The 25,711-nt window shown below is 42.1% G+C and overlaps 2 protein-coding genes across 5 annotated transcripts in view; both read right to left on the reverse strand.

The window, feature by feature from the left end:
• Positions 1-5,279: 5,279 nt before the first annotated feature.
• On the reverse strand, positions 5,280-10,812 carry angel2 (angel homolog 2 (Drosophila)). Of its 4 annotated transcripts, none has more exons than XM_031837214.1 (9): positions 10,593-10,812; positions 9,310-9,791; positions 8,918-9,147; positions 8,594-8,663; positions 7,773-8,194; positions 7,340-7,448; positions 7,118-7,214; positions 6,433-6,590; positions 5,280-6,003 (listed from the first exon to the last, which is right to left on the reverse strand). In XM_031837214.1, exons 2-9 carry the CDS (start codon positions 9,782-9,784, stop codon positions 5,855-5,857), a joined length of 1,710 nt encoding a protein of 569 aa, XP_031693074.1. In that variant the 5' UTR covers positions 9,785-9,791; positions 10,593-10,812; the 3' UTR covers positions 5,280-5,854. The 4 variants fall into 4 exon arrangements, with proteins under 4 accessions (XP_031693074.1, XP_020352155.1, XP_020352154.1 ...); XM_020496566.2 differs by having other exon boundaries at positions 7,145-7,214; positions 10,593-10,809; XM_020496565.2 differs by lacking the exon at positions 10,593-10,812 and adding an exon at positions 10,028-10,204 and having other exon boundaries at positions 7,145-7,214.
• A 194-nt stretch (positions 10,813-11,006) lies between these two features.
• galnt14 (UDP-N-acetyl-alpha-D-galactosamine:polypeptide N-acetylgalactosaminyltransferase 14 (GalNAc-T14)) overlaps positions 11,007-25,711 on the reverse strand; it is a 117,776-nt gene continuing 103,071 nt past the window's right edge. The window contains exons 14-15 of the mRNA XM_031837215.1: positions 16,454-16,573; positions 11,007-12,368 (exon numbers count right to left, since the gene is read on the reverse strand). Of these exons, the coding sequence (XP_031693075.1) occupies positions 12,210-12,368; positions 16,454-16,573 (279 nt within the window). The 3' untranslated portion in view covers positions 11,007-12,209. The remainder of the gene's footprint in view (positions 12,369-16,453; positions 16,574-25,711) is intronic.

A 25,711-nucleotide genomic window follows, 5' to 3' on the forward strand; every position in this document is an offset into this window, starting at 1 on the left:
TAATTTCTTACTCAACAGGTAGGACAGATAATAGGTAATGAGATAATGTGAAATACATTTCTTCATGGGGCACAGGCATAATGGATGTACAATTATGGTATTCAATCAAATCATTCCAGATTTGAATATATCACACAACTAGACCAGGTAGATTTGACCCCATCGGAGTAAATATAAATGAATAATGTCATAACATTCCCTAGTAGGCTATGGTCTTACTAGTTCTTTGGGATAGTGCTGTACTGATATTGCTCTGTATATAGTCCGGTACAGGATTCCATATCTCTATTAATCTGTTTTACAGCAGCTGTGACATGCAACGACACAGAGAGCATATTTATACTGAACAAAAATATAAACGCAACATGCAACAATTTCAAAGATATTATTGGGTTACAGTTCATATGAGGAAATCAGTCAATTGAAATAAATGTATTAGGCCCTAATCTATGGATTTCACATGACTGGGAATACAGATATGCAACTGTTGGTCAAAGATATCTTACAAAAAATGGGCCTCTGGATCTCTTCACGGTATTTCCATGCATTCAAATTGCCATCAATAAAATGCAATTGTGTTTGTTGTCTGTAGCGTATTCCTGCCCATAAAATAACCCCACCGCCACCATGGGTCACTGTTCACATGATGCCATACATGTGGTCTGCGGTTGTAAGGACGGTTGGACGTACTGCCAAATTCTCTAAAACGACATTGGAGGCGGTTTATGGTAGAGAAATGAACATTCAATTATCTGGCAATAGCTCTTGTAGACATTCCTGCAGTCAGCATGCCAATTGCAGGCTCCCTCATAACTTGAGACATCTGTGGCATTGTGTTGTGTGACAAAACTTTTAGTGGCCTTTATTGTCCTCAGCACAAGGTGCACCTGTATAATGATTATGCTGTTTAATCAGCTTATTGATATGGCACACCTGTCAGGTGGATGGATTATCTTGGCGAAGGAGAAATGCTCACTAACAGGGAAGTAAAACAAATTGTGCACAAAGTAAGCTTTTTGTGCGTATGGAACATTTCTGGGATCTTTTATTCAGCTCATGAAACATGGGAGCAACATTTTACATGTTGCGTTTATATTTTTGTTCAGTGTATAAAATGAATCTCTCGTTTCTCATCTCTCAAGCAGCTCAGGGAATGCCTCCCTCTCTCTAAACTCGGAAATTCAACTGTAGATTTCAAAACGTTCTCACCTTGTTTACTGACCCTCATTCCAACTGATCTAAATTACACAATAGGTAATAACTAACAGGAAATTAGGGTAAAGGACAAGAGCTAAATAAAGGAAGCATCTTCAAAGTATTGGGATTCATCCAATATCTAAGCAAGAAGAGTCATCCCCAATGAGGCTGGATCTCACCAACCATCAAATGATAAGCCTGTAAACGCTCTCATCCCAGAAATCCCACAAAGCAGCAGTAGCAGCAGAGACTTTGCAGATGTCAGCAGAACATCACTTAACTCTAAGACCAGAGACTTGAGTCCTAATGGCTTTCATTCACACCATCAGCCAGACATGTCAGCCAGGAGTAGGTGGTGAGGAACCAAATGAAATTAATACTTTTGGCACACAAAAAAGACAAAAGTCAAGAACAGCATCATTTTAGAGATTCAAATTTAAAATGAGTCAAAGGAGATGCAATAAATCAAGTCCAGAGAACGTATTTGAATGGGACGTGTGTATGAAGGGGCTCATCTTTTTATTTACAACCATTGGCATGTCACTGGCAAGGCATCATAGGCTAATTCAATTTGGCTTCAGACTTTATCACATTTTATCGAGAATGTGAGCAATGTCAAAACAGAAGCAGGGCCAATTAGTGAAACAAGACTAACCACTTGATATTCACTACATCTAATTCAATGGTCTTCACAGCAGCGGTTTGTGTGCTTGAGAATGGCAGTTTATAGCACTAATGTTGCCATTATATAAGGCAACCAAAATAATACACATTAGAGAGCTGCTTCTATGCCTGTAAGGAAATCCAAATTCAATGTCCTTAAACTCTGACTTAGTTTCGGTCTAAAGAAAAATATTGATGTGCAATAGGCTTGAGGAATCTGCAGTGTGATCTTAGAAAAGTGTGTAGAATATTAAAAACACGAATACATGTTGAGAGAAGTTGTCTTGTCAGGGACTGACTCCAATGGTTCCTCATCTAAAGGCAGAGATGGCTGTTCTTATCAATGAGCTGTTCATACTCCCAAAGTTCTGCACCCTGGGTTCACCTTCATTCCTCTCTAGGGGCCTCGTTTATCAAAGGTGCGTGCACACACAAAGGTGTGTCTATCTCTAAGCATATCTCAAACCATGTGTGCACACAACTTCTGGAAGTATAGAATATGGCTGTGATTTATCAATGAAGACATCAATGTTGCAAATCCCAGAATCTCCATGTACCCCAGAATTGAGTATGAAATTGACACACGGTTGATAAATGAGGCCCCAAGTGAGAAAGATACATTTTTTCTGATCATCTCTCCGTGCTTCTACATCTGCATCGCTTGCCGTTTGGGGTTTTAGGCTGGGTTTCTGTACAGCACTTTGTGACATCGGGTGATGTAAAAAGGGCTTCATAAATACATTTGACTGATTGATTCTCTGTCCACCAGTGTGCCTTAATCTCTGAGAGGTACTGTTCAAACAATCCCTGGAACTCATTCAATGCAATGTGATATTATTACAGAGAGCTGAACAGGTACAGTGTGTCTTTAATTGCAGGTCTATTATTGTGTTACATGCGGTACAATAGCTGTGACGGACACAGCCTTCATTTTCAATACTAACATTATTTGATTTGATTAGGATCTCCTTTAGCCCAAAGGCTAGTCTTCCAAGAGTCCTTAAGAAATGTAAAAACATCCAGAAATGAGAAAACAAAAGCAAAGTAAAAGCACAAAGATCCACATTCCTATTACGAGTTACACACCCCAGCCCGTGTGCATATATGAATTGAAATACAACATAGCATACAGTGTTACAATAACCTTAGACCGACTCTAGTTGTTCAAGATATTTTATGAATTAATCTCGTAAAACAACTATTTGGCAAGTTTTTAAAAAACTTTCTGCCAAGGAGTTCCAGACTTCACTGCTCTGAAACTAAAAGCTATTTTGCCCTGCTCTAATTTGGGTTTTGGTGGTCTTGGTTCTGCTCCATGTGTTTATGTCTTTGACCATATCCATTTATATAGTGGTTGGTCTACCAGAGTGGTGAATTTCATGAAAAAGGCTCATTACTCCAGACGACAGAGCAGTAGTTCATTTGACAATGGATGATTTTCTTTATTTAACCAGGCAAGTCAGTTAAGAACAAATTCTTATTTACAATGACGGCCTACCCTGGGCCAAACCCTAACAACGTGGGCCATTTGTGCTCTGCCCTATGGTACTCACAATCACGGCCGGTTGTGATACAGGAATCGAACCAGGGTCTGTAGTGATGCCTCAAGCACCGAGATGCAGTGCCTTAGACTGCTGCTCCACTCGGGAGCCCGATGATAGCTTGTGAGATTTATTTGAGAATTTGCTCTGGCATATATCTTGCAATCCTTCTGAGATTACAGGAGGTGCCGATGATTTTGTTGCAGAGCTGTGAAATGTGTGATGACAGAGACTGTTGTCTAACAGTACACTTAACAGCCTAGTCTATAAAACCTCTTCTATGGTGTCCCGCCAGCTGCAAGGTAGTTTCTTCCTTCTCTTCGTATATATACAGTGCCTTGCGAAAGTATTCGGCCCCCTTGAACTTTGCGACCTTTTGCCACATTTCAGGCTTCAAACATAAAGATAGAAAACTGTATTTTTTGTGAAGAATCAACAACAAGTGGGACACAATCATGAAGTGGAACGACATTTATTGGATATTTCAAACTTTTTTAACAAATCAAAAACTGAAAAATTGGGCGCGCAAAATTATTCAGCCCCTTTACTTTCAGTGCAGCAAACTCTCTCCAGAAGTTCAGTGAGGATCTCTGAATGATCCAATGTTGACCTAAATGACTAATGATGATAAATACAATCCACCTGTGTGTAATCAAGTCTCCGTATAAATGCACCTGCACTGTGATAGTCTCAGAGGTCCGTTAAAAGCGCAGAGAGCATCATGAAGAACAAGGAACACACCAGGCAGGTCCGAGATACTGTTGTGAAGAAGTTTAAAGCCGGATTTGGATACAAAAAGACTTCCCAAGCTTTAAACATCCCAAGGTGCACTGTGCAAGCGATAATATTGAAATGGAAGGAGTATCAGATCACTGCAAATCTACCAAGACCTGGCCGTCCCTCTAAAATTTCAGCTCATACAAGGAGAAGACTGATCAGAGATGCAGCCAAGAGGCCCATGATCACTCTGGATGAACTGCAGAGATCTACAGCTGAGGTGGGAGACTCTGTCCATAGGACAACAATCAGTCGTATACTGCACAAATCTGGCCTTTATGGAGGAGTGGCAAGAAGAAAGCCATTTCTTAAAGATATCCATAAAAAGTATTGTTTAAAGTTTGCCACAAGCCACCTGGGAGACACACCAAACATGTGGAAGAAGGTGCTCTGGTCAGATGAAACCAAAATTGAACTTTTTGGCAACAATGCAAAACGTTATGTTTGGCGTAAAAGCAACACAGCGCATCACCCTGAACACACCATCCCCACTGTCAAACATGGTGGTGGCAGCATCATGGTTTGGGCCTGCTTTTCTTCAGCAGGGACAGGGAAGATGGTTAAAATTGATGGGAAGATGGATGGAGCCAAATACAGGACCATTCTGGAAGAGAACCTGATGGAGTCTGCAAAAGACCTGAGACTGGGACGGAGATTTGTCTTCCAACAAGACAATGATCCAAAACATAAAGCAAAATCTACAATGGAATGGTTCAAAAATAAACATATCCAGGTGTTAGAATGGCCAAGTCAAAGTCCAGACCTGAATCCAATCGAGAATCTGTGGAAAGAACTGAAAACTGCTGTTCACAAATGCTCTCCATCCAACCTCACTGAGCTCGAGCTGTTTTGCAAGGAGGAATGGGAAAAAATTTCAGTCTCTCGATGTGCAAAACTGATAGAGACATAACCCAAGCGACTTACAGCTGTAATCGCAGCAAAAGGTGGCGCTACAAAGTATTAACTTAAGGGGGCTGAATAATTTTGCATGCCCAATTTTTCCGTTTTTGATTTGTTAAAAAAGTTTGAAATATCCAATAAATGTCGTTCCACTTCATGATTGTGTCCCACTTGTTGTTGATTCTTCACAAAAAATACAGTTGTATATCTTTATGTTTGAAGCCTGAAATGTGGCAAAAGGTCGCAAAGTTCAAGGGGGCCGAATACTTTCGCAAGGCACTGTATATTAATACTTCCTTGGTAAGTACTTTGCATTCATTTGTGCTAATTATCAAACCCAATAGTACTGTATGTATGACATAATTAAGATATATATATTTTTTAATGAATTTATCAACATTGATAAAATCATTCAAATCTAAAAATGTATATTTTCATATCTTCAACCAATGTAAAAATAACACAAAAAAGTTAAAATGTGTAAACATCTTGATGCAGTAGCCTAGATCTACACACTAGAGTCAGGCCACTGCAAAGCTCCAAATTCATCAATAATGTCTTCGAAATTAAAGTTCAACATCTACCAGTGTCAGTACCTTTCCAACATTTCCTGGGGATATGAGATCATGAGAGATGAGAGACAAAAGCCATGGTGAGCTTGTGTACAATTGGTGTTTGGCTGCTGGTGAGCGGTATGGATGGATTTATGGGTCTCCCCAGGTCTTTGACCCCCAGTTCTGTCCAAGGCGCTAACCCCTGAACCATAACATCCAGCCTCAGGGGCAGAGGCGGAAGCAGGCCAGTATGGGCAGGTGGTCGGAGGAGTTGTGCTCATTGGGCAGCCCGTTGACGGCCTCCAGGTCTGTCTGTCCCACCAGGGCCAGTCTGGCCAGCAGCTGCAGCCCTTGTCTTGGCAATGGACCCTCTGGGAGGAAAACAGACATGGCTAAAGGGATACTTAGCATGATAGCAGATACCCATAGACTTCCAGTCATCACGCTAACACTAGTTAGTTTTGTAAGCTAATGCTAACTAACTTCCTTCATACTGGAGACATAAAAATGGTATCCACTAGTTCATCTAACTATGGGGAAGTAAATAAAGGGCCTCTTTGCTAAAATCCCCAAGTATACTTTAATTCCCTGAGTTTTTCCAGATGCGATCTTGATCAGGGAAAATGTAGTCATAGTTCCATAATGCAGCATCTACAGAAGTCACATTGCAGGACCGATCTTATTATAAACAACATTGATTATCAGATGCCACCCTGCTCCAAGACCTGTGTAACAATCAATCAACAAATCCTATGTGATGTATATAGTGTGTGTAATGTTATGTGGTATACTGTGTGTACCTGGCTGAGTGGAAATGTCCCCAGTTCCTGCAGAGTAAAAGATGTAGTCCACAGTGATGGCTGTCCTGGAGTGACAGGTGGTGATCTCAGGCCTGCTGTCCTCTGTCAGGTAGTGGGAGTAAGCTGACGTCAGCCTCAGACTGTGCTCTATACTGGGTCTGGACATGGGGAGAGACAGTCACACAGGGCACTGGCGTCACTTCAACCACTAATTAAGACAGACAGTTGCTACTTGTAGTTCGGACTACACTGGACAAACAACAAATCATCCAGACATAGACACTTCTCCCTATGAGCAGTTCCACTTGCTTCAAATTAACATTGTAGGGGAATGATGTAGCTAACTGCTGTCTCCTCCATTCTCCAAGGCATGCAAACGAGAGAGCGAGAGAAGGGGGGGGGGGGGGGGAGAAGGTGAGAGACGGGGAGACAGAGGTGGGAAAAAAATCTGCTCGGCTGTCAGATGTGCAGACGCCAGTCAAAACAGATTACAGTGCTGTTGAACGGCAGAGACTCAACTGTTTGAAAAGCATTAATATTGAAGGCTGTTAGTCAGAGGATGTCCTGGTGTAGCACCTCTGACAGGATCAGATCTCTTACAGTTACGTGACAGAATTAAGAACTAACTGACTGTAAAACAGCAGAGACTGGAGAAATCAAACTCTCAACTAAAAGATTACTTAACCCAGAAATCCAACCGGAGATAACGGACCTGTTCATAGCTGCCATAGGTGGTGCTGCAAAGTCCTGCACAGACAGGTTGGTGATTCCCCTGTCAACATCTGGGAGGAAAGAAGAGTATTAACGTCATATGCAGATCAGAAGAAAGAAAGGTGCATTTCCTCAGTGTTGGTAACGGCCAGAGGCCCTTCACTGAGAGTGTGGTGGATGGACTGCGATAGGTCACCTGTAGGGGCAGTCGCATACTGGCACTGCTGGGTGACGCCCAGGCTAAGGGGCCAAATGGGCACGGTCAGGATCCGCTGGCCTCTGGGATTCTCCTCCTGCCCTGACACCTGCACACACACGGTTGCTTTAAGATAGACAAAACGGTGTGAACCTAGCGCAGTAAATCAACTTGCTGTACACTAATGTGGTTATTTGGTGGTAAGCACAAAAATCATACTGAACGGGCATTCCAACCGGGTTGAAAATGAATGAGAAATACTAGAGCATGTCTGACAGAGAAGAGCGCAAGGAACATTTCATAGCAGCTCACATTTTATAGCAGCTCTCTCTGAACATTATGTTCCCTCTGCAGTAATCAGCATCAGCCACTGAGCTTATCTCACTGCAGAAAGTGACAGAAAGAGGCTGGGTGTGTAGATGATGGCCCTCACCTTGCCTATGGGAATACCGTCGTACTCCAGCCTGCTCTCCCTAACAAAGCTGTACAGGGGAGACCAGGGCACAGAGTTAAAGTCCCCACAGAGGATGATGGGACAGGAGCTGCCGTCAGGGAGGCGGGACACTGTACTGATCTCTGCCAGCAGCATGGCCAACTGGGCCAGCTTAATGTCCCCGCGCCGGGGGTTGTACAGGAGGTGTGTATTGGCCACACAAACGCAGTCCTCCGGCCTGGAGGATCCCGTGGGGCGCAGTAACAGCACCAGGCCCACGTTATCCCGGTCTAGCAGGGGGATGCCCCGGCGGAAGTACTCCACTGGGTGACTGGACAGCAGGGAGAAGCGGTCCTTCTTATAGACCACGGCACAGCCGTCAGGCTTCCTGCCTGTCCTCCTCTTGTACTCACACTGGTAACCTGGGGAAAGAAATGGGAAATAAATCACTACATCAAAGAAAATAGAACACATTTCTCATAAACTGTGATGACATTTTTTTTACTTTAATGTTTTTTAATTATTGAAAGAAGAAATATGTTTTGGAATACCTGAAGCGCTGGTGCTACTTCATTTTCTTCAGGAAACGAAGTGGTTTGAGAAAATATTAATTATCTATGCCCGTGGCTCCCTCTAGTGGTCATATCATATGTAACCTCCAAAGGCAATATCACTTGCCGTATTGTTGTTGTATTATTTGACAGGCTTTCAAATTTCAATAGGCAGAGCTACAGCCCTGTTTACTAAGAATAGGCTTAGTAAACAAAACAATATGTGCACCACCGAATACAAAACAGTAAGGGACCAACAGGGTGAATTACCTAATGCTTCTAGAGAGGGTTTGATCTGTTTTTCATAGTGGTCCTCTTGAACCTCCTGCAGACACATTATCTATAGAGACAAAGTTTGACTTCATTTCACAGTACACATCTAACATTAAAACAATTGGTGTCATCACTACTTTGACTTGCTCTAAGGGAACAGACTTAAACTAGTCAAAACAGGGCCACTATGTTGTGTTTTCTGTTCCTTGTGATGATAATCAATGTTGGTAAATCTGAATCGATCACAAGCCAATAGATCATGTAAATGGTGGGAGATACTTTCTTGTACCATCAGTAATGATTCATGAACCATTCACTTACATCTGCGTTGTGCTCTTTGAGCTCTTTCAGGATGTTGGAGAGCCTGTGATTCCAGTTGAGGATGGAGGAGCTACAGTGTTTGTACAGGTAGTTATTGTCATGAAGTAGGTCCTGGGAGAGGATGTTATACGACATCACAGAGAACTCAAAGGGTGGTTCTCGCCTCCCACCACCAGACTGGGGTCTGGACTTATAGCAGTGTGAAAAGTCCTCCCATTGTCTCTTCAGCTCTGGAAAAGCAGAAACAGCACAAAACAATACGGTTAGAAAGTTAATGACACTGCTTGACAGGACCCATATTGGACTAAACCTAATCCACCTCAGGTTCATTCCAGATCAAAGAATAACGGTGTTCTCAAGAAAAGCGACAGATTTTGAAACTGAAGTATTACCCAATGCCTGTCTTGGCGGACTTGTCCCAGGAGGCGGTGGTTTCCCGTCTTTGAACCAGCAGTTGGGGCTGGTTGTGGCACTGCGAGCCTGTCTTGGTGCGTACTCTCGTTTGGGGGAGCCCTTGGATCTATCCCCTGGAGCCCTCTCCTCTGAACTCCTCCTCCGCTTGTATGGAGGCTCCTTGTCTGAGCACTCCATCAGTCCAAGGTGGAAGTGTCGATGAGGAAAACCGTGAAAAGGGAACCCTGGTGGGAGGTGTTGTTTGGACTGTAGTCTTGCCCAGTTGGTGTTATGGGTATCTTGAGGTTGGAAGGCCCCTGAGAGGTGCCTGGTGGGATGGGAGAGTTGAGGTGGAGGGGGCACACCTGGCCGACATGGATAACTGGGGAAATGTACGTTCCTCCAGCCGCCCAATGGGGCCTGAGTTGGGGGCAACCAGTGAGAGCCAAACGCGGTCAGGTGTCGAGAAAACATGGGTTGACTGCGGGAGAGAAATTATATGCACTCAGATGAAGCAAGCAGCAACGCATAGCGTTTTCTTTACAAAAGCATATCCTGTCATTCAATAGCAAGGATTTGCATAGGCTAACGAACTACCTGTGTTAGTGATTATGACCACCAACCATACTAGCTGGCTAAGCTAGGTAACTAGCAAGATAGTTAGCATAATCACAATAGATAGCTCTTTAGTTGTCTGAAATGAGCGTTACAACTTACTTTTGTTGGGCGTTTGGATAGACATGGTTTAGGTTTTGATGTCGAGACATGGAATATTATCTGCAAACATCACAGTGTATTCTACAACACAGCGAACAAGAGTTTCTGCCCAAAACAAATCTGAATCTAGTGCTTCAGCGAATTTCAGTAGGCCATCTTCGAGTCCTCAAATTATGACGTATGTAAACATGACGCAATAATAAAGCGCTCCGTTCATTGTCATGGGATATGTAGTGTTTTCTATTATGAATCTCCAATCCAACATAATAAAATGTTCCGGAAAAAACTACATCTACCATTATGTTCCAATACGATGCAGACAAAAATGTCATAACGGAGGACATCGAAAACTCAACAAATGTCACTTTCAAATTGTAAAGAATTCAGTCGACTATACAATTATATTATTGGACAGATTTCAGAGCAACTAATCGTAATTGATTAGCAAAATATGCTCGACACAGACTAGTTTATTTAGAAAATGTCTTACCCAAATAACAAGGCACTAGATAGCTATTGCTAACATTACACCGGCCGGTATATCTGATAGCGTGACATAACATACCTGCGAATGATCGTTTACCCATATAAGTTAGCCAGGCATTTTCCTTTGAGTGAGTGGTTATTAGGCTATTTATTCTCAAATCCTTCCCTTTAAGCCGTGTTGCGGTCAACACCTCTTGACGTTCGCCTGTCTTTGTAAATCCATTGATATGCGGTACATTGTGGTCTATTCCTCACTGGGCTGATGTGTCGCTGCACCGCACTGGAAGATGCTGGTAATGCCGACCGAGCTGCCAGTGCTGTGCTGGAAACAGTAGCATCATACAATATTTATGTAGTTGAATAATTGAAGAACATTTATACTAATTATACTGAAACTGTAATTCATCAGGTAAGGGGCCATTCCACCTTCACCATTGTAAAATGTTATCAATATTCTTACATAGTTTACATGTATCACTGACGAACACAAAAATAATAACAAAGGTTCTTTCTTTTATTTCCAGGTTTGACATCGCAGCACTGGCTATTACAGTCTGTGTGTGTGTGTCTCTGTGTGTTTTCAGGATCATAGACATTTTGTGTAAAGATCATCATTAAATGTTTTTCACAAATCCTAAATTAGGATATAAAAATATTGTCATTTGATATGTGCATTCAATTTGCTGTCACAAATTCCACCATAGCTGCAAACCATCCCATATTAGATCATTGAAATGTCATTACGAAGACAGGATTTCTACATTTGAAGTAGCAGTTAGAAAAATAGTTGTGAGTGACAGACCACAGGTGTTTCAATGACAACAGCAATGAAAAATGGTGTCCCTTGTATTTCCATCTACAGTATATTAGCCCACAATACATGATTTCAGCCCTGCTGAGTAGTGGTGTAAAGTACTTAAGTAAAAATACCTTAAAGCCCTACTTATGTCGTTTTTGGGGGGTATCTGTACTTTACTTTACTATTTATATTTTGGACAACTTTTACTTTTACTTCACTACATTCCTAAAGAAAATCATGTCCTTTTTACTCCATACATTTTCCCTGACACCCAAAAGTACTTGTTACATTTCGAATGCTTAGCAGGACAGGAAATTGTCAAGAGAACATCCATACTGCCTCTGATCTGACGGACTCATTAAACACACATGCTTCATTTGTAAATTATGGCGAGTGTTGAGTGTGACCATGGCTATCCTTAAATATATATATATATATTTTTTAAACAGTGCCATCTGGTTTGCTTAATATAAGGAATGTGCAATGATTTATACTTTTACTTTGGATACTTAAGCATATTTTAGCAATTACATTTACTTTTGATACTTACGTACATTTAAAACCTAATACTTTTAGACTTTTACTCAAGTAGTAATTTACTGGGTGACTTTCACTTTTATTTTCTCTTTCTTCTTTACTTTTACTGAAGTATGACAATTGAGTACATTTTCCACCACTGCTGCTGAGTGTCTTGTTGAAGAATTGCATGTGCTGACGTCAGTCCAAGTCCATGCCATCTTATAAAGACTAATCTCAGTGACCAAAAATACCCTTTACGCCGGTGTCCAACCTCCTCCATCTCTTTCTAAAAGCTCTTGGCTACAGTAAGCACTGCAGTAGGTCGTGAGTGCTCGTAGGGTAGTCCTCCTCTACAGGAAGGCTTGTGTTGTGGATGGATCATGAGAAGGGCATCTCCCATCTCTGGGTGTAGGCTGTCAGTTCACAGGGGCTGATCACCAGCATCTTGCTGCTCTCGATGCCTTCCAGGGCCATCTCACTGTCCAGGCAGAAGTGGGAGACCAGGTGCTCCAGGTGGGTGCCTGACTTCTGCCATCGCTGGAACACAACAGGTCATACAAAGATCAAGAAACTATACTGTACATAGAGACAGGCATTCTAATGCAATGAAACTTTTATTGTCCATTAATTGTTTCTGAACGCCATCGGTTCAAATAAATACTGTAAAGAAAAGGAGTTTGGGCAACTATTGTCCAATATTGACCCCGTAATGTCGACTTCTTATTTTGCTAATGATCTTTATTGCATGGCATGTGCATGGATGGCACTGTTACAGTATGGGATGCCATTATCTATCGTTGCTACTTCCCACTACTCACCACTAGATGTCCCTCTTGACTTAATTTCTGCCGAGTTACAATAATCGTTCAGAGCAGGGAATTAGGCTACTCTTTGCTCAGAATTGCTGATACCGTTGAACTAATTAGCATATAAACAAAACTACAGGATATTAACAAACATGCAAGGAATTTGTCATTGTCTCACGCATCCATCACTGGTTAGATAACTGACAGGCAAAGTCTGTTGCCAAGACTAGTGGGGCATATCAGGATCATGTATCCCTCCTGAGTGGTAGAAAACAATACATTGAATATGTGACACTGAGATACAGCTGTCTTTGTTCCACTGTATTTAGACTCAGTGAACAGAAACAAGCGCTGTTCCATTGTACCCCTGATCAAAGCAGCAAAGACTCAAATTGCCATGACACATTTTTTCCTTTTTTTTATGAAGCAAAGGGAGACTACACTTTTTAATTAAAAAAGAAAATAATTCAAACTAAATCAATTAGTATTCAGTGCCTGTGGTGCCTTGAAGTCATTGTTCTTGTTACTGGCTGTTGAAGCACAATTGATAGTAAAGCACATTCGTGGGATGCTGAGAGCCTCTCTGCTGTAGCCTGCAGTGGCCTGAGGGAACACATGAGCACGGTTGTAATTATCTATCTTCATTGCACAGTTTCTGTCTTGTGTGCCAGGGGTGGAACATGCTGCTCTGGGAGCCTTCTTAGCAGGAGGAAGTAGTTTATACCTGAGCAACTTCTGATAGCGTGAGGGCTGGGGCTACTGTTAACAGAGCACTGTTAATATACTGAACAAAAATATAAACGCAACATGTAAAATGTTGGTCCCATGTTTCATGAGCTGAAATAAAAGATCCCAGAAATTCTTCATATGCATAAAACGCTTATTTCTGTCCAATTTTATGCACAAATTTGTATATATCCCTGTTATTGAGCATTTCTCCTTTGCCAAGATTATCCGTCCACCTGACAGGTGTGGCATATCAAGAAGCTGATTAAATAGCATAACCATTACACAGGTTCACTTTATGCTGGGGACAACAAAAGTACACTAACATTTGCAGTTTTGTCACACAACACAATGTAAAATATGTCTCAAGTTTTGTGGGAATTGGCATACTGACTGCAGGAATGTCCAACTGAATGTAAATGTCTCTACCATAAGCCACCTCCAACGTCGTTTTAGAGAATTTGGCAGTACATCCTACCGGCCTCACAACTGCAGACCATGTGTAACCACGCCAGCCCAGGACCTCCACATCCGGCTTATTCACCTGCGGGATCGTCTGAGGAGTTTTTCTGTCTGTAATAAAGCCCATTTGTGGAGAAAAACTCATTCTGATTGGCTGGGCCTGGCTTCCCAGTCAGTGAGCCTAGCTCCCAAGTGGGTGGGTCTGTGTTCTCCCAGGCTCACCCATGGTTGCACCCCTGCCCAGTCATGTGAAATCCATAGATTAGGGCCTAATAAATGTATTTCAATTGACTGATTTCCTTATATGAATTGAAATTGTTGCATGATACATTTATAGTTTTGTTCAGTATAAAATCTACCTGCAGATATAGAGCTCTAGAATGTATCGCTCTATGCAACACTCACTTGACTCTGACAGAGCTGTGTATAATGTTTTAAGCATTATACAGTGCCTTGCGAAAGTATTCGGCCCCCTTGAACTTTGCGACCTTTTGCCACATTTCAGGCTTCAAACATAAAGATATAAAACTGTATTTTTTTGTGAAGAATCAACAACAAGTGGGACACAATCATGAAGTGGAACGACATTTATTGGATATTTCAAACTTTTTTAACAAACCCAAAACTGAAAGATTGGGCGTGCAAAATTATTCAGCCCCCTTAAGTTAATACTTTGTAGCGCCACCTTTTGCTGCGATTACAGCTGTAAGTCGCTTGGGGTATGTCTCTATCAGTTTTGCACATCGAGAGACTGAAATGTTTTCCCATTCCTCCTTGCAAAACAGCTCGAGCTCAGTGAGGTTGGATGGAGAGCATTTGTGAACAGCAGTTTTCAGTTCTTTCCACAGATTCTCGATTGGATTCAGGTCTGGACTTTGACTTGGCCATTCTAACACCTGGATATGTTTATTTTTGAACCATTCCATTGTAGATTTTGCTTTATGTTTTGGATCATTGTCTTGTTGGAAGACAAATCTCCGTCCCAGTCTCAGGTCTTTTGCAGACTCCATCAGGTTTTCTTCCAGAATGGTCGGGTATTTGGCTCCATCCATCTTCCCATCAATTTTAACCATCTTCCCTGTCCCTGCTGAAGAAAAGCAGGCCCAAACCATGATGCTGCCACCACCATGTTTGACAGTGGGGTTGGTATGTTCAGGGTGATGAGCTGTGTTGCTTTTACGCCAAACATAACGTTTTGCATTGTTGCCAAAAAGTTAAATTTTGGTTTCATCTGACCAGAGCACCTTCTTCCACACGTTTGGTGTGTCTCCCAGGTGGCTTGTGGCAAACTTTAAACGACACTTTTTATGGATATCTTTAAGAAATGGCTTTCTTCTTGCCACTCTTCCATAAATGCCAGATTTGTGCAATATACGACTGATTGTTGTCCTATGGACAGGGTCTCCCACCTCAGCTGTAGATCTCTGCAGTTCATCCAGAGTGATCATGGGCCTCTTGGCTGCATCTCTGATCTCTGTCTTCTCCTTGTATGAGCTGAATGTTTAGAGGGACGGCCAGGTCTTGGTAGATTTGCAGTGGTCTGATACTCCTTCCATTTCAATATTATCGCTTGCACAGTGCTCCTTGGGATGTTTAAAGCTTGGGAAATCTTTTTGTATCCAAATCCGGCTTTAAACTTCTTCACAACAGTATCTCGGACCTGCCTGGTGTGTTCCTTGTTCTTCATGATGCTCTCTGCGCTTTTAACGGACCTCTGAGACTATCACAGTGCAGGCGCATTTATACGGAGACTTGATTACACACAGGTGGATTGTATTTATCATCATTAGTCATTTAGGTCAACATTGGATCATTCAGAGATCCTCACTGAACTTCTGGAGAGAGTTTGCTGCACTGAAAGTAAAGGGGCTGAATAATTTTGCACGCCCAATTTTTCAGTTTTTGATTTGTTAAAAAAGTTTGAAATATCCAATAAATGTCGTTCCACTTCATGATTGTGTCCCACTTGTTGTTGATTCTTCACAAAAAAATACAGTTTTATATCTTTATGTTTGAAGCCTGAAATGTGGTAAAAGGTCGCAAAGTTCAAGGGGGCCGAATACTTTCGCAAGACACTGTATGTATCATCTAATTCCCTTTCTCACGATCCCAGACACTAATCATTATCACCACATATTCATGATTCATCTGTCCCTGCATTTTCGACCCAAACAACAATGTTAACACATTTTACAGTCATGCATGCTGCTCAAAACACCCTCCAACTCATAAACAGTATCTGAATACATTCTGCACAAACCAACTCCTCGGTTTCTTGTTTTGTTTTCCTTATTGTTTACCATGAATGTCATAAAGCATGTATGACCTTTTCAGACAGCCTCAAACCATGTAAACAGCATCGCCAGCGTACTGTTAGATAAGCCGAAATAGACTGAGGACCTTGCCTCTGTCTTAGGGTGCAGCAGCAGGCTGGTGATACAGCCAGAACTCAGAGCTCTAAGGTAGCTCTGCTGGGGCCTCTACACTGTGTGAAAGCCTAAGTGAAAGATGATTTATGGCTTTTAGAAGTGTCTTTGTTTACGGCAGGGGGCTGCGGTGGCAGTGGCGGGCCAGCATGGTGTGGCATGCTGGGTGTTCAGGAGAGGACGGCGCCCTCTGGGCTCTTACTTGTTTCCCGTCGCTGATGTTGCAGGGCATGAGCATGACCTGGGAGGCAGGGAAGGTGGTGGAGAGAGAGAGGCAGTGCTGCTGCTGACGGATCTGCTGCCCGTGGGTGTAAATCCACTCCTGAGGAGAGAGATACACTGCTATTACAAACAAATACCACAACAACAACACACTATTCATTCAGTCTTATACACTCTCACTACACAAAAAGCACAATGTACACCTAGTGTACAAAACAGAATCCAGGTGAAGGCTATGATTGATCCCTTATTGATGTCACTTGTTAAATTCACTTCAATCAGTGTAAATCAGGAATGGGCAACTAGCATGCGGCCCGCAGCCCAATAAAAAAAGTTTTGGTCTCAACTTACTGTTGAGAGTTAGAATAATAAAATACACAAGGTGCAATTTTGAAATTTGGTTGTGCATCAGCAATCACTCAATTAACCCATGTCAGCTTAATTTATTTTAGATTGGTAAATTAGTCTAGCGGCTAATTTACTACATTGGTAAATAGTGGCCCTGGGCCACTGCGACCCCTCATTTATTTTGTGGGCCCCACCCTCTTCAAAGTTGCCCATCCTTGGAGTAGATGAAGGTGAGGAGACATGCTAAAGAAGGATTTTTAAGCCTTGAGACAATTGAGACATGGATTGTGTATGTGTGCCATTCAGAGGGTGAATGGGCAAGACAAAATATTGAAGTGCCTTTGAACAGGGTATGGTAGTAGGTGCCAGGTGCACCGGTTTGTGTCAACAACTGCAACGCTTCTGGGGTTTTCACGCTCAATAGTTTCCTGTGTGTATCAAGAATGGTCCACCACCCAAAGGACATCAAGCCAACTTGACACAACTGTGGGAAGCATTAGAGTCAACATGGGCCAGCATCCCTGTGGAATGCTTTCGGCACCTTGTATAGTTCATCCCCCGACGAATTGAGGATATTCTAAGGGCAAAAGGGTGTGCAAATCAATATTAGGAAGGTGTTCCTAATGTTTTGTACACTCAGTTTATATGCGTGTGGACACATTTACACACAATCATGAGATACTGATAATACAAAATGAACACCCTCAGATGACAGACTGGGTATGTATGTGTGTAGGCTACATCCAATCATGAGGCAACCCAATCCCTCTACCCGGGCAGAATGTGTGTCCCCAGTCCAGCACACACCACTACCCACGCCTCCAGTGCATCTGTCTCTGGTAGTGGGTTCACTCTACAGGAACATTCCATACATCATGAAATAATAAGAGTCTGTCTCTGTAGGTCCAGCCTGGGGAAATGTTACTGAAATGGCATGCTGGAGATTGACACACACACACACGCACATGTGCGCGCCAACAGTTGAGACAGTGGAGTCTCAACAATGGCAAAACCCCAAATGAAAAACAAGAAATACTTTATGTCCCATGTCCCAGACCGAGAAATTCTAATTTCATTGACCACTTAAACTCGTAAACGATGTAGAAGCAATGCTGCTAAGCCTGTCTGTGTATGGTGGTGCATGCACATCCAGACACTTTCCATGGTCTAGCTAGCTTGCAGAGGATTTGATATTGATCCAAGGATCAAATTATTCACACATATTAAGTCATGAATCCTAGTGTTTTATGGTAGAATGTCAGACAGAAGGCCTATTTTTAAATGCAGTTGTTAAAGTCCCTCCTGGTACCAGCTGCCAGGTGACATCTCTGTACCCATAAGTCCTATACAGGCCAGATGCACTCCATAACAAACTGTAGTTTCATTTGATTTTATAGTTGTGGCTAGGTCTTCTTCCCCTGAGCCCCAAAAGAAACAATAAAGCATCTGTGTCCTTGTCTGGTGGAAAGCTTGTATTCTTGTAACAGTTGTCATGATCTTGGATTTGACTTTTGTACACTTCCTTGGTTCCATTACATATAACCATGTGTTTTGAAAAGATGTTGATGTCTGTGTAAGTTGTCTAAATATGGCCGTTCCTCGCCAAGCTATACAATTGACCACTTATGTATGCTTGCTTTGACTGATTTCCCAACAGCAAGAACAAATTGAGAGCTGATTTCACTCAAGGGACTCATATACATTGAATTACATGTTGAAACGGTAGGTCCTGTCAACGGCTTTGTTTGGTATTAAAGAAACTTGAGTTGTTAGCAAGCGACATCTGAGGGCCAATGCCAAGACATGAAGAGGATTCTGGCTATGAACAGTGCATAGTAAATGTAATTGATTGGACATGATTTGGAAAGGCACACACCTGTCTACAGTACCAGTCATAAGTTTGGACACATCTACTCATTCCAAGGTTTTTCTTTACTTTTACTATGAGAAACAAGATTCTCCGGTCAGATGAAACCAAGATTGAACTCTTTGGCCTGAATACGAAGCGTCACGTCTGCAGGAAACCTGGCACCATCTCTACGGTGAAGCATGTTGGTGGCATCATCATGCTGTGGGGATGTTTTTCAGCGGCAAGGACTGGGAGACTAGTCAGGATTGAGGGAAAGATGAACGGAGCAAAATACAGAGAGATCCTTGATGAAAACCTGCTCCAGAGCGCTCAGGACTGGAGTGAAGGTTCACCTTCCAACAGGACAACGACCCAAAGCTCACAGCCAAGACAACGCAGGAGTGGCTTCGGGACAAATCTCTGAATGTCCTTGAGTAGCCCAGCCAGAGCCCGGACTTGAACCTGATCGAACATCTCTGGAGAGACCTGAAAATAGCTGTGCACTGACACTCCCCGTCCAACCTAACAGAGCTTGAGAGGATCAGCAGAGAAAAATGGGATAAACTCCCCAAAAACAGGTGTGCCAAGCTTGTAGCGCCATACCCAAGACTCAAGGCTGAAATCGCTGGCAAAGGTGCTTCAACAAAGTACTGAGTAAAGGGTCTGAATACTTATGTAAATGTGATATTTCAGTTTTTTATTTTCAATACATTTTCAAAAATGGTGAAAAACCTGTTTTTGCTTTGTCCTTTGTATTGTGTGTCAATTGACAAAAAAAACTATTGAATCCATTTTAGAATAAGGCTGTAACGTAATGTGGAAAAAGTCAAGGGGTGTGAATACTTTTCGAATGCACTGTAATTGAAGTCAATTAGGAAGATATGTAGTGAGTGAGCACAGAGCAGCAGCAGTAATGACAACCTTTCCAACTGGTGATTCCTATTCTAGATGTTTATCAAGGGCACACAGCAGGAAGTGTAGGTGTGTGTGACAACATAAGAGCGGTCCCATGGTGATCACTACATGGGCATGCTATGAAGCACAAAGTGGCTATAGTCATACTTGATGAGCAACATGACCTATTTGCTTTCGACCACAGTGCTGACCAGGTGTCATTGATATTGTACCAATCTCTGATCACTAGATATATTAACCAATGGAGTGTTTGAAAAGTAATGCCATTTTCTGAAGTGGCGATCTTAGTGGTGGAGGTGTCAGAGATGAGGGAGCCCAGAGGATTGAGTGGGTCCAGAGTGAGGATTCATAATGAATGCTAAGAAATAAAGACATGACCCTCAATAAACATATTCAGGTTACACATTCTCAAATACCATAAATATATACACATTACAATTACTACTGGAGAATCCTGGATTAAGAAGAAATAAACTAGGGTACACATTATTCTATCAATTGGGATTTAGCAACCATTGCTATACTCAGCCTATACTCCTATACTCAGCCTTGTCTCAGGATGGTAAGTTGGTGGTTGAAGATATCCCTCTAGTGGTGTGGGGGCTGTGCTTTGGCAAAGTGGGTGGGGTTATATCCTTCCTGTTTGGCCCTGTCCGGGGGTGTCCTCGGATGGGGCCACAGTGTCTCCTGACCCCTCCTGTCTCAGCCTCCAGTATTTATGCTGCAGTAGTTTATATGTTGGGGGGCTGGGGTCAGTTTGTTATATCTGGAGTACTTCTCCTAGCCTATTCGGTGTCCTGTGTGAATCTAAGTGTGCGTTCTCTAATTCTCTCCTTCTCTCTTTCTTTCTCTCTCTCGGAGGACCTGAGCCCTAGGACCATGCCCCAGGACTACCTGACATGATGACTCCTTGCTGTCCCCAGTCCACCTGACCGTGCTGCTGCTCCAGTTTCAACTGTTCTGCCTTATTATTATTCGACCATGCTGGTCATTTATGAACATTTGAACATCTTGGCCATGTTCTGTTATAATCTCCACCCAGCACAGCCAGAAGAGGACTGGCCACCCCACATAGCCTGGTTCCTCTCTAGGTTTCTTCCTAGGTTTTGGCCTTTCTAGGGAGTTTTTCCTAGCCACCGTGCTTCTACACCTGCATTGCTTGCTGTTTGGGGTTTTAGGCTGGGTTTCTGTACAGCACTTTGAGATATCAGCTGATGTACGAAGGGCTATATAAATAAATTTGATTTGATTTGATTTGTGCATGCGTTAATCCTGTAGCATGCTTCCTACATGAAACAGTTTGCTCATATTTTATGATGACGTTTTTGTTCGTTTTGGTCTAGGCCACTTCGTCTGTGATTGGTCAACAGTACTACTCCTAGTAAGAGTGGGATCTATGGAGGGATTCTTCAATTAAGTGTTTTTGTCATTCAACGAGAGACAAATAGTTTTCATGCACATTTTTACATTGAGAAATACTACATCAAACATCTCAGTTAGATGTAAAATAGCACTACTAAGACCTTGCAAAAACGTAGAAATTAATGACAGATTTCTTCATTTATCTTAGATCACTTCAGACTATTTTGAGGACGTGTACTGGCTATATTGTAGCTACAGCGTCTCAAGTGGGACAAACAGTAATATTGCCGCTTTTTTCTAGTTTTTCAAGTGACTGGCTTTTAAGGTAGTATGCAAGGCACAGATGTTCACTTCGCGTAGCTGGGTTCTGCTAAAAGCAAACTGAACCTAGTACGCTGGCGACTTTAACCAAACCATAGGATAATTGGCGCTCTCGAACACAGAAGGAAGAAGGAGCACTGCTGAAGGAACAAACATTTCACCTAATCAATAACGAGGAATCAAAGGTAAGTTCTTACCATTACTTAATTTAGAAATAGCAATCTTATTACCAAGGCATGTGCACTTTGTAGTGGTAACATTTATACACAAAAAAACATGATTCATTTAGAGTGAAACGTTCTATCATCCGTTTCTTTCTCTTTACAGGTAATTATAAACATACCGGAGGACACCCCAGGCAAACATCAAGCTGTGTAACCGACATGAAGAGAGAGGAGCAGCTGAGGTAGGCCTAGAAAGTGGGTCAATTGTGTCTATTGTGTGGACCACGTTTCCAAGGGGTTTCCTTCCCCAAGGACAGGCAGAAATAAAAAAGGTCACACAAAAACAAAGTCCCATCCAGTCTCACAGCCACAAACGTTAACACTTGGCCTATATGGATATGGACAAATTGAAATGATTCTTACAGAAGATACACTACCAGTCAAAAGTTTGGACAAACCTACTCATTCAAGAGTTTTCCTTTATTTAGAATTCTTTCTACATTGTAGAATAATAGTGAAGACATCAACACTATGAAATAACACATATGGAATCATGTAGTAACCAAAAAATATTAAACAATTCAAAATATATTCAGATTTGAGATTCTTCAAAGTTGCCACCCTTTGCCTTGATGACAGCTTTGCACACTCTTGGCATTCTCTCAACCAGCTTCACCTTGAATGCTTTTCTAACAGTCATGAAGGAGTTCCAACATACGCTGAGCACTTTTTGGCTGCTTTTCCTTCCATCTGCTTTCCAACTCATCCCAAACCATCTCATTTGGGTTGAGTTTGGGTGATTGTGGAGGCCAGGTCATCTGATGCAGCACTCCATCACTCTCCTTCTTTGTCAAATAGCCCTTACACAGCCTGGAGGTGTGTTGCGTCATTGTCCTGTTAAAAAAAAAACTAATTATAGTCCCACTAAACGCAAACCAGATGGGATGGAGTATCACTGCAGAATGCTGTGGTAGCCATGCTGGTTAAGTGTGCCTTGAATTCTAAATAAATCACATAGTGTCACCAGCAAAGCACCCCCACAACATCACACCTCCTCCTCCATGCTTCACGGCAGGAACCATAAATGAGGAGATCATCTGTTCACCTACTCTGCGTCTCACAAAGACACAGTGACTGGAACCAAAAATCTCAAATTTGGATTCATCAGACCAAAGGACAGTTTTTCACCAGTCTAATGTACATTGCTCGTGTTTCTTGAACCAAGCAAGTCTCTTCTTCTTATTAGTGTCCTTTAGTAGTGGTTTCTTTGCAGCAATTAAACCACGAAGGCCTGATTCACACAGTCTCCTCTGAACAGCTGATGTTGACGTGTCTTTTACTTAATCATTTATTTGGGCTGCAATTTCTGAGGCCGGTAACTCTAATGAACTTATCCTCTGCTGGAGAGGTAACTGGGTCTTCCTTTCTTGTGGCGGTCCTCATGAGAGCCAGTTTCAACATAGCGCTTGATGGTTTTTGTGACTGCACTTGAAGAAACTTTCAAAGTTCTTGACATTTTCCAGATTGACTGACCTTCATGTCTTAAAGTAATGATGGACTGCCATTTCTCTTTGCTTATTTGAGCTGTTCTTGATAATATGGACCTGGTCTTTTACCATAATATGGACCTGGTCTTTTACCAAATGCTATCTACTGTATACCACCCCTACCATGTCACAACACAACTGAAGCGGCTAAAACATATTAAGAAGGAAAGAAATTCCATAAATGAACTTTTAACAAGGCACACCTGTCACGACTTCCACCGAAGTCGTTTCCTCTCCTTGTTCGGGCGGTGTTCGGCGGTCGGCGTCACCGGTCTTCTAGCCATCATCGATCCACTTTTCATTTTCCATTTGTTTTGTCTGGTTTTCCTACACACCTGGTTTCCATTTCCCTCATTAAGTGCTGTGTATTTAACCCTCTGTTCTCCCCATGTCCCTGTGTGGAATTGTTTGTTTGTAAGTGCTTGTGCACTATGTTACTGGTGCGCATCGGGTTTTGTACCCATGTAGGTACAAAACCCGATGTACCCATGTACCCATGTAGGTTGAGAGAATGCCAAGAGTGTACCTAGCTGTCTTCAAGGCAAAGGTTGGTTACTTTGATGAATCTCAAATATAACACATATTTTGATTTGTTTAACACTTTTTGGTTACTACATGATCCCATATGTGTTATTTCATACTTCTGATGTCTTCACTACTATTCTACAATGTAGAAAATAGTAAAAATAAAGAACAACCCTGGAATGAGTACAACCCTGGAATGAGTCCAAACTTTTGACAGGTACTGTATATGAAAAGAATATGGTAACCATAGTAGCAAGCAATTGAAAGGGAACTATATGGAGATAATGGGAAAATTGTTAGACCACACTTGTTGCAAGACTGGATCCAAACCATTACACTGTTGACTTTATTAGCATTTTACATTTACTGTACTTTTCGCCGCAACTATTCTGGATAAATGATGTAACATGCTTAGACTATTCATGGAAAATGTGGGGTAGGTGCAACATGAGACAAAAAAAATACAATGGTTTGAGTAAGAGGACTAACTGGTGTCCACACACCTCTCCAAAGTGTGCACAGTTCCTAAGCACTTTTATGACTCAGAATCTTCAACTACAAGGTACTTTTTTCAGCTCTCCTAGCTGTGCTGTTGAGGAACTAGAGCAAGCACACTTGTCGCTGTTTCGTTTGGAACACAACCCTGTATACCCACCATCACGTTGTTTTCGGAATCCAAAAACGGTCGATTATAACTCTGGGTCAGGTGGACATGATTTGATGGCTTGTTATATTGCCAAGATGACTAGCTAAGTTATAAAATAGGATCTTACAGTGTTACGCTTTCACAAGGCAATTCAGAAAACCGGAAAATGTTGGTGCACATAGAAAGGAGTTATAAGTGGATTCAGGCATGTGTGCCGCTGCAAATTTTCTTCACAATAAACAAAGATACGCTCACTCTGACATAATTTATAGCATGTTACTGTACCGCCACTATGTTCCAATTTAGGCGCTTGTTAGAGCCCAAGTCGGCCATTTTCAACCTGTATACAGGTACAAGTGTAAAGGGCTACCAAGCTCTGCAGTAGCATACACTAACAAGTGTAAAATATCACAGCTAGCATTTCATGATTTTTAAGGGTCTTTTTTGAACATAGGCCTACATCAGCATGAAATGTTGATATGCTATTTTACACCCCATTTCTTATGAAATACACTGCTCTACCTTGAGAATACAGCCCATATTGTTTATGACATGTTTATCGTAAGAGCTGGTCCACATGGATCATCAGTGATTATCTTTCCCTGCAGCAGTCACATCATTAGATTACAGCACTGCTCCAATAAGAATCACATCACCTGGAAACACATCACAGAGGATAGGGCCTAGTGTGTATGAGTGTGTGCACATACGTTATTTGTGGCAATGTGCGCACAAGTGTGTTTGAGAGCTCGTGCCTATGTCTATCAGTAACAGCAGCCTCGCCAAAGGCCTGTGTGGAGGCACTGTGTTTCACTGTGGAGGTGACACCAGTAGGCCAGTACAGCCCAGTACAGTAGGTCTCTCTCTGGGCAGAACAAAGCTGAGGTCTGTAATAAGAAGGCCCAGCTGGGCTGTGTGTGTTAAACGGCAGGTGGGTGGAGATGAGGCCTGCTAGCAGATGAACAGGTCAGAAGGCAGAGGGTATGCACATATCACTGCTTAATAGGATAAACTGCACTGTGTAAATGTGCTCTGTATTAAATCTAATTACCCTGCGGTAATGGCACAGCTTTTTTACGATGTCCGTTGTGGCACGCCAATGTTCATTTAATATTAATCTAGCGTGGCTCGAAGTCTAGGGGAAGAAGCTGTGTGCTACTTCTGGAGGCAGACGCACAGTTGCTTTTAGGAGCTTTACACTAGAGCACAGACAGACTGGTTGAATAAAGGCTGAGTGAAAACATCACTCGAGTCCTTCATATTGGAAGCTGTGTTTTTGTCTGAATCTCCTTCCACTTCCCTGTTTTAATCAGAACACCTGACAACCACCAGTCTGGATCATAAGGAACAGCTGTGGCCATACTAAATGTACTTTGAGTGAAGCCTAGCTAACAATTCTAGGGAAATAAATGTTTTTGTAATGTTACCCATAATGTTCACCTAATGTTTGAGTGTCCACTTTTCTGTTATTTAGTGGAACATTCTATCTATTTTAGAAAAAACCTTCTGAGAAACTTTTAAAGCATGTTTTTGTGTTAAAGTTAGGAGAACCCATAATGTC

The sequence above is a fragment of the Oncorhynchus kisutch genome, linkage group LG12 (genome assembly GCF_002021735.2).
Source record: "Oncorhynchus kisutch isolate 150728-3 linkage group LG12, Okis_V2, whole genome shotgun sequence".
Lineage (NCBI taxonomy): Eukaryota > Metazoa > Chordata > Actinopteri > Salmoniformes > Salmonidae > Oncorhynchus > Oncorhynchus kisutch.